Source organism: Epinephelus fuscoguttatus, linkage group LG9 (genome assembly GCF_011397635.1).
Source record: "Epinephelus fuscoguttatus linkage group LG9, E.fuscoguttatus.final_Chr_v1".
Classification (NCBI taxonomy): Eukaryota; Metazoa; Chordata; class Actinopteri; order Perciformes; family Serranidae; genus Epinephelus; species Epinephelus fuscoguttatus.
The window spans coordinates 24,855,181-24,871,325 of NC_064760.1; the positions used below are offsets into that span (position 1 = coordinate 24,855,181).

Consider the following 16,145-nt stretch of genomic DNA (forward strand, 5'->3'; position numbering starts at 1 on the left):
GAGGCCCTAGTTACTAGTTATGAAGCACACGCACACAGAGTTTTAGGTGTGTACATATTTTACCAGAAGTGTGTCTTACTGCTGCTTTTATGCAGATGTGCCCAGCTTGTCAGTCTTGAGCAATTTTGCACCGAAACTACTTCCTGTAAATCATATCATCGAGTTAAATGATTGAGCAGATATGTGATATTGGACGACATCCTACATATTACCCAGCAATCATCATTACATATGTGAATAAGACAAAAACTACAAGAAAATATTAGTTAAACTAAATCGTTTTTTATAGTTTATGTAGAAGAAGCTTATAATTTTGTTCTAAGTTAATACAATTTAAAACAAACAAACAGAAAACCATAATGGAAATGGGTTTGCCTTTTTGAGGACATAATAAATCGCACCATTTTTTATTTAACGTGAGTTCTTCTTTGAACAAGGGTGTATTTCCAGGTGGCAATTGGGCCCCTCCACCCCACAGGCCCCAGCAAAACCACAATGCCCGCACTGTCCATATTTACACCCCTGGGTGGAACAGACATCGACGCAAAACCAGCAAACCTGAAACCTGCAGCACAGAACAGACTTACAGAGAGCCAGAGTTTTCATTAGCATAAAATTTTGACAGTAAAACATTGTACAGTGTGCAGATTTTGGATGTGACCTGGACCCTGGAGCTTCCTTACACTATCTATAAAAACCAGATCTTAACATGTATCATGTATGTTTCAGAAACACTAAAGCGGTGTCAGCCAACCTGTCATTAGCCACTGTCATATTTATGTCCATTTATCTTTGCAACACAAGATCTTACTTTTAATTTTACATTCTCCTAATAGGTTCATGTGACGCACCAATACTCCAAAGTAAAATCCTTGTATGTGGAACCCTACTTGGCAATAATCTGGATTCAACTATTAGAAAATATGAGATTAATTTCGCTCTTTGGGCCTCGAGCTTAACAAGGAATTAAATGAAGCCATCTGATAACTGTAAAGGGGAGATCACTCTCAGGTGTAACTGCTAAAAAAATCAAAGACATCCACACAGTGTCTCACTTACTGCTGGAATATTTATTAATTCAGGAAGTAAGAGATGTTCTGTAGCTATCAGATTCATTAACATCTGAAACGTGCACTGCTTGTCAGTTAGGATTTAGCTTTTGTTTTTCCTATAGCTTATCATGTGTTTTTCGTGTAAACTCTCAATAAAAGAAGTAACTACAGCTGGTAGATAAATGTAGTGGAATAAAACTTTAAAGTGGCATCCAATTAAAGTATCAAGGTAGAGTACAAATACCCCTAAACTGTACTGAAGTGAAACACATGAGTAAGTTTACTTACTTCCTTTCCACCACTGCCTTCAATAATACCCAGCTCCATTTTTACTATGTCTGCACCCACTGGCTGGGAACCCATTTATTTGTGAACAAGCAGGCAGCCAGAGAGTCATGAACCGCAGCAACGGGGGAGAAATGTTTAGAAGGTAACACAAAAAAAAAAGAGAAAATGAGATTTCAAAAATTGCTCAGCACTTATTAAGTCCCCTCCCTGCTTTAAATTTCCCAAACTTGAGAACTCAAATACAGACTGAAACATGAGTAAAAACAAACTGCTCAATTAGTCATCTCTAGTGGGACTCTGTTTCCAGCTCAACTCGGTGTTTTCCATATTGCCCAGACAAATTTGGCCCCAGGCGAGTCAGCAAACATTATTTGGCAGCGCAGAGATCTTGCTAACATTACAAACTACTGCAGGATAGACTTATTCGCCCATGGAGGCTGGTAAGTGAAAGACATGATGACTGTGTCACCATGGAAACTGGTCAAGGAGGGAATTATTCCAAGTTTAATCTGACTTCACAATGGCATATTGCCTCTCTCCAGCCCCCTGTTTAGCCCCATCTGACTGAAAGAGTGTGCACGTTTCCAGGAAGAGTCGAGGCGTGCGTCACTGTTTGATCCAGGGGCCGAGTAAAGAAAAGCCAAACTGTCCTGCAGAGTGAGTGATGAGCTGTGGGCGGTTTACTAAATCACCCCCTGAACCCATGAGTAAAGTCTTCATTCATCTAGATAGATAGATAGATAGATAGACAGACAGACAGACAGCACAATCTCCTCATTCACCACACCACCTCACAGCCCATTATAAATTTACACTAAAAACTGAGCTGACAATCCTGAGAAACTTTACCTAGATGTGTCCTCGGAGAAACTGTGTTTGAGAGAGAAGTGCAACAGAAGCAAGAAGTCTTTGAATTAATGTCAAAAAGTTGGTTAATTTTTAATTAGACACTGTCATAAAGCCTGGTGGTCTCTATGCCATATTCATGACTATGCAGAAACTTAATTTGAAAGTAAAATGTTGCTTCCCTGAGTGAGCTGGATCTCTACAAATTATTGATTTTAGGACTTAAGGTATCCGTTGCATATTTCTGCAGGGTATTTATATTTTAGCATTGCGACTATCAAATTGCACTGGTTTTGAAATGCCATTTTAAATTTGCAGTTTCCTATTTATGAAGCCTGTACCTCTAATATATACACCTGGGTATATGTTTAAAGCAGGGAAGTGTTGTGTTTTTTTTCGATATAATACTGCAAAGATAGTAGCCTCTACTTCATATTCTTGCTGCAGTCTGAACTCAGTTTTACTGTAACACCTTTTCAGACATGAATCTTCATAAATGTGATGTAATGTTTAAATAAACCCTGAGTCATACACCATGAGGACCTGTTGACATTTCACTGTTCATGAAGCACAGTTATCAATTTTAAAAATATCAATGCTTTAGCTGCTTTAGTTTCAGGGTCCTGGTATTGTGTATGCTGCTGGCTCACTGGCTCACTGGCTCACTGTGCGGCTTACTGTGACACTTGAATAGAACAAAGCCATTGTTAATGTTATTAGTAACACCTGTGCTACCAATTAAAAAGTCTCCTCTGCAGCACAGATTTAAACATGCTAAAAGAGAGATGAATGCACATTTGCCTTATGAAGAGCACGCTATACATTTGTCATGCAGTTGCGTTCCCCTTTGCACAAACATACAGGCATTTAGGCCCAACACGTTCTAGGCCAGCTTGTCTCCTTTTTCATGCCAAGGACTGCCAAGTTGATACACATCAGGTCACAGACCCCCATTTAATAATGTTTGTTTCAGGGACCTCCATCTGACTGTTAAATATGATGTAGACCAGACTCAACTACAGCTGAGGAGGAAGTGAAACCTACGATCAGAATAGTCACCCTTATGATTCTTACTCACATCAGGCTCACATCTATCATGAATTAAATAGTGTTGCATGACATCTATTGCACGTCTGTCCATCCTGGAAGAGGGATCCCTTCTCAGTTGCTCTTCCTGAGGTTTCTACCATTTTTTCCCCCATTAAAGGTTTTTTTGAGAGGTTTTTTTTTTCCTTTCCGCTGTGAGGGTCCAAAGGACAGAGGGATGCAGTATGCTGTAAAGCCCTCTGGGGCAAATTGTGATTTGTGATATTGGGCTTTATAAATGAAATTGAATTGAATTGAACTGAATTGAACTGAGCTGAATTTAATTGAACTGGATTTAATTTAATTGAAAAGAAATAATTCCCCTTTTTTCTGGCACCCCCCTGGATCACTGTCAATAACCTGTGATTGTCTCCAGACACCTGGCTGAGTACCACTATGGTCAAATCCTTCAAATCCTTCTCAGCTCTAAACTAAACAAAAATTGTAGTGTGGGGATTTTATTTATATATTTATTTACTTTGGCGGCTTAAAGGAGGTCAAAATTAAAGAACTAAAAAACATCTAGTTTTGAACATACCTGAGATCTGCCTATATTATACCCACTGTGCTGCTGAATGACTGATACAAAGGGATGACCCATCACTTAGGGAGTTATTCCGACACATCAATCAACAATAAACCAAAAATTCCAGTGTGTATGCACACAACATCCAATGGCAAATATAAAAATTTGAACCCCCAATATAGCCTATAGGTAGTGTCCCAGAAGATATTTAACAGTAGCAGTGGCGTAAGGAGGTTACGGAGGGCCCCAGTGCACACTATCGTGCATGTATTGTCTTGACACAAATAGAGAAGTGACATTAGACAACATCAACATACATATTACCCAACAATCATCACTGCATATCTAACAAAAATATCAAAGAAAGTTAGAAAGTAATAATTTAATTGAATAGTTTTATAGTATATTTATAGATTTTCTGCTTAGATAAAGCATATAATTGTTTTAGATAGCTACTTACTATTTAAAAAAAAGAAAGAAAGAAAGAAAGAAAAGAAAACCATGATGCAGATGGGTTTGCCTTTTTGAGGACATATACAGTATAGCAAATGGCATAATTTTTATATTAATATTATCCTTTTTTTCAGCCATTCATCTTTGAACACAGGAATATTTCCAGTCAAGGTGTCAGTTTGAATCAGTTGCAAGGGCCTGCTGTCTATCTGCCCCTCTGAACAATGGTAAGTTGTTTTCTTCTCCTGTGCCACGATTCAGAAATATATTAAGGGCACATATTCGTTTTGTTTGTTGGTTATTTTTATATACAGGCCTCATTATAATCTTTATTTACTTACTGTAGCTACTCCTCCCAACAGCCTTGGCACACACTGGTCTTCTATAAGGCTGTTACTCCCCATTGCCCCGCATGGTGGCGCTGTGACGCTGTTAACAACCCTCTCAAACTTTCTCTGTTGCGTCATAGGAGGCACTTCCGGGTTGGTGCTCTTCCGACAGATCTCGTGACTGATTTCACTCACCCGCCGCCGGAGTCAGTAGAACGAGTAACGGCCGCTGTCGTTATTAATGGCGACAGACGGACTCAAACAGACATTAAACATGCCTCGCCGGAGACTCCTGAGATAAAGCTCCTGTAAGACACGAACCATGTGGAGAGTTCAAGGTTTTGTTGGAAGAGGTGAGACAAATGTCGGGGGCACATCCCCCTTTTCACACAGTGCCGTGTTGGATCGCTTAACGTTAAATGAAGAAATAAACGCTATATATTATTATTCCCATGTAGCCTAACGTTAGCTGGTTAGCTAATCACTAGTAAAGTCAATTCATTCAAAATAGGAAACTACTTTATCTAGTTTTACCGTATTGTTGTAACTGACACCGTCACCCGGTTTGTTTTGGTCAGTCAGTGAGCTGAGCTCCTGTAACTGAACTCCTGTCACTGAGCTCCAGTCACAGCCGGTTTCTAGACCTTTCGATAAACATGTCCAGAGGCTGTTTATAGCTAAACAATAATGCTCTTGTACACACAAACATACACTCACATACATGACACCGTTAGTCAAGTGTCAACAACGCTACCTGCATGAAACACCTGCGCACGTGGCATGTACACACACATACAGGATGTTTTGTTGGAGAAATGTGTTTTAAATGCTTTGTCTGGAAATTTCATAACTATTCATCCTCACCCTTATTCTTACACCAGTGTCTGGATTTCTATTTTTAAATACCTGTGTTTGCCTGCCATGGATTGACTAACCTATTAGTTATTAGGGACTGTTCTTTACTTATCAGAGGAGGGGTGTGACTTTATTTTCTTTACCCTCCTTGAAGCTACAAATATTGTTCCTTGAGTGTACCTGAGTGACAGGTGGAGAATGCATGACCCCTGCTCCACCATAAATTACTTATTAATCCTAGAGTTGAAAAGAGCCTTGATTTTTCACTCATGATGTGCATGCTGGTTAGTTAGTGCAAAAGATTTATTTTTGGCCAAATTTTGAATTGAAATGTAGAATAAAGTGATTTTGATGAAACATCACTATTTTAAGCTCAGATTTGGTAATGATTTTTTTCTGACAGAAACATTCACTGCACATTATGTGTTCTAGCACTGTTGGAAATTTGAAAATCCAACACTAATTTATGTTTTCAAAGTTTCTGGCTGTGATTAATAGTGTGATTTTTGGCAGTTCTTCAAGAAAATACACCTTCCAGACTGTTTCCTTTTAATAATCTGCTGTAAAATTAATACAAAATACAGCTGTTTAAGTTTGTATGCCCCTCCCCTAAGCCAAAATAAAAAACACAAGTCTCTCCCCAGTGCTTGATTTGACATGCCTCCCCCTTTTTGCACCGACCCCCTCTCTCCTTTTAAGTAATGAACAGTACCTTACTGATTTGTATATCTTATATTTGTGTTTTACTGATCCCTGTATTTGTCTTTGTGCACATATACTTTGGGAAACTTAAAAAAAAAAATAGTATTGCATTGTACCCCTGTCATTATAACGCCTTGTCGCTCTTTAAAATAATAACATTTTGTTTCATGCAAGTCAGTGTGCACAAGTTAACCAAAGAGATCACATAATTTGGGTTCTTACCACCTCTGTAAAATGCATTAGCATGAGATAAAAACAATGTGGTCTTTGTTAATCAGATGATATTGCAGGACTTTGATACTACGGAAGTGTCGCTGCACATGTTTTGCTACCACTTTTTATGTCCCGTAGTCTCCTGTCATGTCCTAGAGATAAGTAATTAGTGTTTGAAAATTTGTTGAAAGGTTCCTGAAAATGACTTTGTAACTTTGTACTTGTTTTAGGCAAAAGTGAGGCAGAGTTTTATCCCAGTCAATTAATTCTAATTAGTTCTAGTGTCTTATCTAGAGAGTCTTTTTGTTAGTGCACAGCAGGTCAGCTACACAAACATGCAAAAATGTAAAAAAAAAAAATAATAATAATAATTAGCAGTTAAGAATACAGTTTAACATTGATAGAGTTTCCAGTGATAACCAAATAAGTTGAAAATATACTTTGGAAATCAACAACTGCTTAAAAACCATCAACGCAACCAAACTGAAATAAAGGTCTCAGATCTTTGTTTCTTTTTTCCCCATTAGTTATTATCATATTATACATTATTCTTTCCAGGAAATTTCCTAGAAATATATTAGGAAATGACAGACTATGTACTGTATGTCAGGTAGCTCTGAGGAACCTTGTATTCTTCCCTGAAATTTAAACACTGGACATTAATGTCTCATTTCTGCTGTCTCCTTATTCCCTTCACTTCTCAGTTCTACATCGATGCCATGGCAACAACAACCCCCTGCGGCTGCCCCAGAACCAGGGGCAGTCTCAGGGACTGGGGGAGGTTGAGGTCATCAACAACTCAGCTGTCCTCTCCACCTCCCGACACTCCTCTGACGGCAGGTACTTTCCACACACAGCTTCTCCTTTTTCTTCTTCACTGTGTAGACGTTGTCGAGGACTTATGAGAAAAGCCTCGAAAGAAAGAAGAAATAGGAAAGAAAAGCACTGAGCATCTCACTGTGATCTCAGGACTTCTTTGCCCTCAAACCACTGGCCATATTATCAGCTGATGAAAAGAAAACCTTTGAATTAAGGTCAAACCTCAGAGACTCCCCCCCATCCCATTCCTTTCTTGTTCCTTTACCCCTTCTTTGAACCCATTCTCCTCTCTGAGCACTCATGCTGCCTCCCCTTTCAACTGGTTGCATCATCCAGCAGCATGTGCTGTTAGCATGAACAGGGGTGGTTGAGGACACAGAAACAAAGCCATCTCCCTCAAACAGAGTATTTGTTTCTGTGGTGCCTTAGTACAACACACTGGAAACAGAAACATAACATAATATAATTGTAATATTTTGTTTGTGCTGTTTTTCTTGCAGCTCTCAGAAAGAGGAAGATGGAGAGAGGAGGAAGAAACAGAGGACCTTTCAGTTTGGCTACGCTGAGCTTCCACGTTACACAGCCCTAGATGCTGTGGGATGGGTATGACTTCCATTGTTACCTTTTTTGATATAAAAGACCTTCTATATATAATCATATGTCCAGTATTACTTTCTAGACGCCAATAGCTCACGATTTGTCTACATTTTGTTGTAAGAAAGATGTCAGGAGGCTGCTCACTGAGGGTTTAAAGAGCCTGAACTGATTACACAAATATTACATGATCGTTTGGCTTTCATACACTAATTGACAGCTATTAGTATTAAATGAATTTAAAGCTAACTGCGATCACAATAACCAACTTTAACTTTAATGACAAAACAAACAGCCAACACTTGTCCACCCCAAAACTAAAATCTTTGCTGCACACGGAGCTTGTCACTAGTCTCATCTCCACACTTATTTAACACCCCGAGCGCTGTGTATTTAACCTTGTTTAAACTAAATAAAGGAATGATACTACTTGTAGAACTTAATGACACCAAGTAAAAGAAAATGCAACCATTAAACAAATATCTATCAGGCAATGTGGCACAAATGGCCTTTTGCTATATATGAGATGGCGTTCTTCACGTGATATAATGTTTAGCTGCTCATATACACTGCTTACCCCCATGTAGTGGTCTTATTGGTCTCTCTTGATCACTACTATTAAAGTATACAGCAGGGGTGCCCAATAATGTGTCATGGTAAGCCAGCAGTCTGCAGGTTTTCATCGCAAACAATCTCATGCAGGTTACTACATGCATATAAATGTGTTGTCTGATTTCCCTCATAATTAATCTCTCCGCATAGCCTGTTTCTTGTGGATATGCAAACACACAAACTGGTGAGCTCCTCCCCTCTACTTAAAGATGAGCTCATAGTGTGTAGAGTTTTGCTTGGAAAGAATCTACAGACTGTTCTCTGCTCTCTATGGCATGTGGTTCGCTATTTCTTGTGTGCAGTAGGAGAAAGTCACCATAAGTGTAACATCTTAACGTTTTACTCTGAGATTTTTTTCACCCACATATGTAATATTTTCAGACCAAAAGTGGACGCTGTCTGATATTACAAATGAAGCACATGTGTATCTTAATTGTAACAGCGTGGGCTACGATTGTAACGCAGCTGTTTTACATTGATTTCATACCAAGTATGTGATCATATTATCTAGAAAACATTATGATATATTAAAACTTAAGGGATGCAGCAGCTGGCATATTCCTTGCTGACAGCTGCACTGATTACACATGCATAGTAAGCGATTTGAATTGATGGAAGTTATACAAATACCATACAGCCCTTATTTGATTTAGAGTTCAATGAGTGACATCTGACTGAACACAGAGAGCATGCAATTTGGGGAGGCTTGTGAGTAACTGAGCACTGAACCCTGGAGGGTCAAAAATATAGCAACACCCCAATTCATTTAGCTTCACAGTCTACAAGTTAAATGTCTACACTGTTATAAATGTGTATATACAAGTTAAGTAATTAAAATGTGCTCACAAATCTTTGCAGTTAAATACGTATCACATGTTACAAATGAGCTGCTGGATGTTCCCGTGCTTTGGTGTTTCCTACAGACCACAAGTAGCATGCATAACGTGTGAAAAGTATGCTAACTGATGAAGAAGAGACACATCTAGGTAACCATGATACTCCCGGATCTTAATTTTTACTTTGTGCTAAACTGGTGTTCCAGCTGCTGTTCCCTGCAGAGTGGATGAATCCTGTTGATATTTCTCAGCGATGTTTACTGCTGTACTGTACCTACATAATGACATTCATGTAGCAAGAGAAAACTTGCATGTTACAATTGTAATCCACTACACTTAAGGGGACTCCCATGATGTCGGTGCAAGGAGTAGTGGTACATATCTCATGTTCTTATGCTGCGATGACAGTGGAGCTAATGTGTCTACGCAGGGGGCTGCAGCAGCTCTGTTCATGCAGATCTGCAGGAGGATCCACTCCCAGTTCTCCTCAAACACTGAGCCCAGTCCAATCCCTGGGGCCCTGACAACACCCTCAACCTTACATAAGTGTGGCTACCGCATTTTGCTGGAGATCTGTAAGTGCTTAATGCGTTATTGTAACTAAGCAATGGCATTTAACCATCTTACCTTTTTCCTTTTAATCTTGTGTGATTTGAATCCTGATTCCTGTTTTCTTTTTTGGTGTGTGTGTGTGTGTGTGTGTGTGTGTGTGTGTGTGTGTGTGTGTGTGTGCGTGTGTTTGGGTTTTCCAGTGTCCAGACGTGATGTCCTGCCCAGAGGAAGGAGTGTGTTGTGTCTGCAGGGGGTGCAAGAGAGACAGAACCAAGATCAGTCCCCGGCTCAGAGCATCAGCAGCAGCAGCAGCAGCAGCAGCAGCAGTAGCAGTTGTTCAGGTGATGCCAGTGATCACAGCAGCAGCGAGCAGGACCATCTGACTGCTAACTGCTCCATCTCTGACCAGCAGAGGGCACTCCTGAACCATGATTCTCCTGTACCCGGTTTGTCCTTTACTCTGTGGTAGTCATAGTTGAGAATTTGTTAAACAGAAATTTGAGTCAAAATTCTAATTTTAGTCTTGTGTTTGTGGGAGCAGAAAATTTTTTTTTTTTCTTGCCCAAATCACAGAGGAACCACTTCTGTCAGCATCCTGTCCTCTGCAGAATGATGCCGACCAAGGCGACACACAGACAAAAGATGCTAGAGACAAGGTGAAAGTCTTCAGCAGTACTCATTTTCTTTATCCTTACAAATGACTGACTGACTTGGCATTAAATTTTGTTTTGTTTTTTATCCTCTTCTGTGTTTTCAGGACTTGTCAGATGAGGAGAAGCTGGCAGGAGCAGCAGTGAATCTCAGACATGTGGGAGAAACCAGTATTCCTGTTGTCCTCAACATCATTGGTAACAATTTATTGACACAGTTACATGCCAAATTATTTTCACACATTCATTCCTGTTCAAGGCAGTCCACTTTAACCTAACTAAATGTTCTACTTTTTATAATCTTAAAGGTTTTTTTGCATAATGAACCATATTTGTTTTCCTCTTCCCATAGCTTATATCTTCATCTCTCTTTGTGGCAGGTCTCGAAAGTGCCAAGAGTGAGAACTACGAGGAAGCTTTTACATGCTTCCTTGCTGCAGCTAAGCAGGGTTACAGCAAGGCCCAGTTCAACACCGGTGTGTGCTATGAGAAAGGCAGAGGAGTCAGCATGGACAAAGAGAAGGTGAGAATTCATCTTCACACTTAATTTTCTTGAGTGCTTCATCATTCTGAACATTGTTACTCTTTTATGTTCGAAATCAGCGTTGAGATGATTCTTGTGTGTATTTATTTTTCCAAGGCTCTATATTACTACTGGCAGGCAGCAGCTGGGGGTCACAGACAGGCTCAGTACCGCTATGCAAAGCTGCTCCTGACCAGCAGGGGGCACCAGAGTTTAGAGGAGCTAAACACGGCCATCAGTTTACTGGAAGAGGCTGCTGCAGCTGGATTCACCAAGGTGATAATCATGACAAAAACTTATCAGCTCCTCCTAATTCTTTAACAGAATACCTGCAATACTTAAGATAATTTTCTAACACTGCTTTTCTACATTGCTTTTACCATGTTATCAGCTATACTGCACTTCATTTTAGTCATTTACCCATTTTTAACATCTTATCTTTATACAGAACTTCCACAGAAGACATTTTGACATGTCACAGTAGGAAAGACACAGGTGTAAATAATAAAATAAATGTTGGCTCATCAAGATTTCTCTTCAATTTAGGTAAAAGCAGATTTTCATCTACGTAACATTAATCGTCTTTGCCTGCCTATTCTCATTCACGCTTTGGTTACATCCCATATTGATTACTGCAAGTCTATCCTCTTTGGTCTTCCTCTTAAGTGTCAGCATGAACTGCAGTTGGTACAGAAGTCAGCTGCCCGCATCATTAGTAGAACTCTCTCCATAGAGTTTACCGCTGTTCTTCAGAAACTTCACTGGCTTCCTGTTAAATATCTCATCAGTTTCAAGATTGTGTTTCTCACCTTCAAGGCCCTTCAGTACCGAGCCCCTTGTATCTTTCTGAGCTTCTTCATATCAACACACCCTGACAGCAAACTTTCTTTTTTTAAAAATGTTAAATACCTCTTTGTCCCTCTGTATCATTCTGTGTCCCCTCTCTAAATTCATAGGTTTTTGTGGGTCTGTGAACGCAGCACAGGCGGAACCCTCCATGAGATCTTTTCTTTCCTTAGCAGCAGTTTGTGACTTGCGGGGTGGGTAATTGATCTGTCAAACCATTCAAAGCACAGTGCTTGCAAGTAAATGCAAACTTTAAGACCCAGCAGAATGAATGCTTAAGTTTCACTTTGCTGCTCCATCTCCGCCCCAAGTGCACTCTGCGCTCCATCAGTGTGGTGCTATAAATAACTAAATGTATATATATTCCGGTAGCGCTCCTAATGAACGGTCCAGCTCCATAAGTAGAAAAACTATTTGTGGCAGCAGATTTTTTTGATCATGGCGGGCGCCACAAATGAATGAATGTGTGGGAAACACTGGACCCACCCATACTCTTAGCTCTTCATCTGCACTCCAACTCACATCACCATCTGCTCACTTGTCTACCATGGGTTCTGGAGCCTTCATCCACTCTGCCCCCCGCCTCTGGAACTCTCTCCCACAACATTTGCAAGAGGGATACCTGGATTTCTTAAACAGTCAATCGACTACTTGATTAATGGAGCAGTCGTTTCAGTTGTGTTGCTCTCTGTGATTTAGTGGGAGTCAATGAATCCAGTAGATTTGATTTGAACATGGAGCCATTCATCTTATTTCTTTCTGCTGTGCTGGGTTCCTGTGTGTGTGCTTATCACTTGACGCTGGTGTATCTTTACAGAAGTGAACCAGCTCTCTGTTTCTCTCCCTCTTCAGGCGCAGGTCTGCCTCGCCTCGGTTTACACTCAGGAGCCGGTGAGAGATGGGAGCAGATCTGTGCAGTACCTGAAGATGGCAGCAGAGAGCGGAGTGAGTGCCCTTCTAGATGCTTCTAGAGTTTTATCTGTGGCTGTATCCCTAAGATTTCACCACCTCTCCACTGCCCTTTATCAGGAAACAGAGTATCCCCCATCTCCTGCTTTTTGACTCTCACAGTGTATTTGTAAAGCATCCTTACTTATACATTTTTGTAACTTTCTGCTGCAGTTGTGTTGAAGTAATACCATCAATTACTATCACTACAAATCACTTTAGAGCTACAGCCTGCTGAATGTCTCAGTGTTGAGTCACACAGAGCAGTTGCGCTTGTTTTGATAGTGGCATCTTCAGTCCTCTGCCCATAATGTCTGTTTAAGTTCCTGGTGTCAGTTTGTAACATTAAGTTCTCTGCTCGACTTGTTCTTGTACAGAAGATTGTTCTTGAAGATCAAATAGCCAAAATCACATACTCATTTTTGTTCATGCAGGACGACACTGCCCTGCTCTTCCTGGGTCAGTGTTTCGAGAGCGGCTTTGGGGTGCAGCAGAATCTGAGGACAGCCGTTGAATACTACAAACGAGCCGCTCAAGCAGGCAACAAGCAGGCCAAGAGTTTACTGCTGTCTCCCAATGATACATTCAGTAAGGGTAACTAAGCTCACATGGCAAATATCACATTTGTATTAGTCATTGCGTTTTGTGCATTTGTCAGTGATTGCACTGCATGTGACAAGCTTCTAATGAGCCAAGACAGCTGTGATAATAGCTGTGAGAATGAGCAATTGATTTCTCTTCTGTGTTCCTCTCCTCTCCGCCAGAAGATACACTGCTGCGCTCCATCCGTTCAGCTCCATGTTTCTCCGTAGTCGACCGGCGGCTCCAGCAGCCACTCTCCTCTCTGGCCAGTCATGTCCCTCCCTCCACCAGTCGCCCCATCCCGCTTCCCCTCCTGCCTCACTCCTGGAGCACCGGGAGCCTGTGTGTCCCGCCAGCGCTGTCCACCACGCCTCTTCACCTCTATCCCTGCAGCACTGAGGGAGGAACCTGCCAGTGGACTGTAGGGATAGGTATATAGGATATCCTGAGCCAGCACAGGTCAAACAGGAATGTATTTCAAAGCGTGAATGTGAGAAGAAAGGTCAAAAGTGTGTAAGGTATGTACATATTGTGAAGTCTGGACTAGAGTAGATTTTATACTTTGCCAACTATGTGTGCGTGTTTGGACATTTAAATATGATTTGAATGATTTTTTTATAAGTCTGAAAGAGCTGTTGGACTCAAGGTCTTACAGTATTATAGAATGAGATATGGAAGCTTTTCTACTACTGTCTCTATTCAGTACAGTGTTTTCTGTGAAAGATGTTCTCCTGTCAGTAACAAAATGTGATCCGGATGCCTTTGGATGGGTTGAGAATCTCAGCTGTTTCTCTCCCTGCTAATGTTGGATTAATCACATAAAAAAGGTTTGTTATATTTGTGTATGAAAATTGTATTACTTGTATCACACTTCTGAAACTGACAGAGTCCTTTAAATAGTGTCATATTTTAACTTTAAGTAATAGCATTACTGTATGTAAAAGAAAGACTTGAGAGGAGTAAGAAGAAATGCCTTGCGATAGTTCAACCTGTGAACTATAAACATACCAAAGTGAATTATGATGCACTATGAGAACAATGTTGTACTGTTATACGCACAAGCTCAGTAAAATCATGGGAAAAAATCCCCTCTTTTTTGTCATGTGTGGAAAAAACTCATTTTAAAAAAAGAAAGAAGAAAGAAATAGTCACAGTAACAGGAATGATTCATCTTTTTGAGTATTTGATTGTTTAATTATGTATATTTTTGAACAAGTGACTATTTAAATCTTTTTTTTTTTTTAAATTTATTTATCTATCTTTTAACCAGGAAGTCCCATTGAGGTTGAAAATCTCTTTCACAAGAGAGACCTGGCGGAGGTAGCAGCCAATCAAAACACATTTAAAATGCAACAAATTGAACATATAGTACAAAAATCCACGATAAAACAACAACAATTCAAACATATTGGCCTCTTAAGAAAAACAAGCACATGTCTCTGTCACCACATTCTTTATGATGCCCTTAAATACAACAATGGATAAACACCGATCAGCCAAAACATTAAAACCACTGACAGGTGTTATCTGTAGACAATTTAATTCATAAAACCACTTATATACAGTTTCACTAGTTGATATATTGACATTTATTAGACTGACACATAGACACAGGCAACCATTCATGGTCACATTAACACCTGTGGGCAATGTAGAGTCACCAGTTAACCTGAAGTGCATGTCTTTGGATTGTGGGAGGAAGCCAGACTACACCCACACTGACACAGGAAGAACATGCAAGCTCCACACACAGCTGGTGGATTTGAACCTGGAACCCTCCTTCTGTGATGCAACAGTGCTAACCACTGCACCATCATGCTGCTCACATTGACATTGTGTATTGGTTATTCCAGTGAATATGTATTTTTATTTGCTGGGGAAGTAGCAAAAGTGTTACACTTGTCCCTGGTCTCCCCTATTCCAAGGAGCAGAGAGTATTGTTTACAATAACTTCAGTTTTAACTCATCTGAATTGTAATCTGGACTTGCCTTCTGTATTGAAATAACTTCATGGTGACATCACACATTTTAGGACCACTTTGAGTTTGATACACTGTTTATCTGAGGGGAACTCAAACTGTGTTTCAGGGGCAGATGTGATCACTGGTGTACCACATATACCATTCATATTTCTTCAGACAACTGCATGACGTAAGACCCCGATGATGTGTGATTTCATTACCTGAGATGCAAAATAACACCGGCAGATTTATTATGGTTGCGTCTTCTCCGTGCGCCGAGCGTGTTGCGTCTTCGGTCGTGATTGGCCGGCTTGGCTGAGGGCTCCACAGCGCCGCGCCGCTCCGGGATCCTCTGGCGCAGAGAGAAAGCGCAGCTTGGCCGCCAGCGAGCACCGAGCCGGGCTGGGAGGGCAGATGATGTGATGTGATCCAATACGGGCGGCCGGCTGCAGCTACGGGCGGACTGGCACTTAAAAGCGGCTGTCGACCTCGGCCCTGCTCACTACTGCGTGTCTGTGTGTTTGTGTGTGTCGTCGTGGGAGTGGAGGCGCAGAAGCCCGGAGGCTGACCGAAGCGGTGAGTAGATGTAAATAGATGCTCTCGATGGGATGCGCTCCCCTCCCAGTGCGGCGGTGGTGATGGGGCTAGAGAGAGAGGAGCTGGATGCTGGAGATTTACTGCGTCTGTTCACGACAGCTTTGCTTCCGCGATAATGGCAACTCCACCTATGCATCCTCGGCGTTACGGTGCATTTAAAGACGGTCTAACGCAGTTTCTGATACCTCAGTGAGCGACTTTATTGAGCAGGCAGCAAGAAAAGAGGGGCGAGAGCACTCCACCCATGACATCATCGACTTTTTCAAGTTCATTTC

At 40.9% G+C, this 16,145-nt stretch overlaps 2 protein-coding genes across 3 annotated transcripts in view; both read left to right on the plus strand.

Moving 5' to 3' along the window:
* Positions 1-4,677: 4,677 nt before the first annotated feature.
* dele1 (DAP3 binding cell death enhancer 1) lies at positions 4,678-14,391 on the plus strand. The gene is given in 13 exon segments (XM_049586249.1): positions 4,678-4,933; positions 7,055-7,190; positions 7,670-7,772; positions 9,642-9,786; positions 9,964-10,209; positions 10,337-10,419; positions 10,521-10,611; positions 10,794-10,936; positions 11,054-11,212; positions 12,635-12,727; positions 13,165-13,324; positions 13,495-13,666; positions 13,668-14,391. Coding segments are annotated over 13 exon segments (1,632 nt in total). The 5' UTR covers positions 4,678-4,902; the 3' UTR covers positions 13,738-14,391.
* Positions 14,392-15,524: 1,133 nt separating this feature from the next.
* LOC125894208 (amyloid beta precursor protein binding family B member 2) overlaps positions 15,525-16,145 on the plus strand; it is a 57,254-nt gene continuing 56,633 nt past the window's right edge. For both annotated transcript variants that reach the window (XM_049585464.1, XM_049585467.1), the window contains exon 1: positions 15,525-15,849. The gene's annotated coding sequence lies outside the window, so the exon portion shown is untranslated. The remainder of the gene's footprint in view (positions 15,850-16,145) is intronic.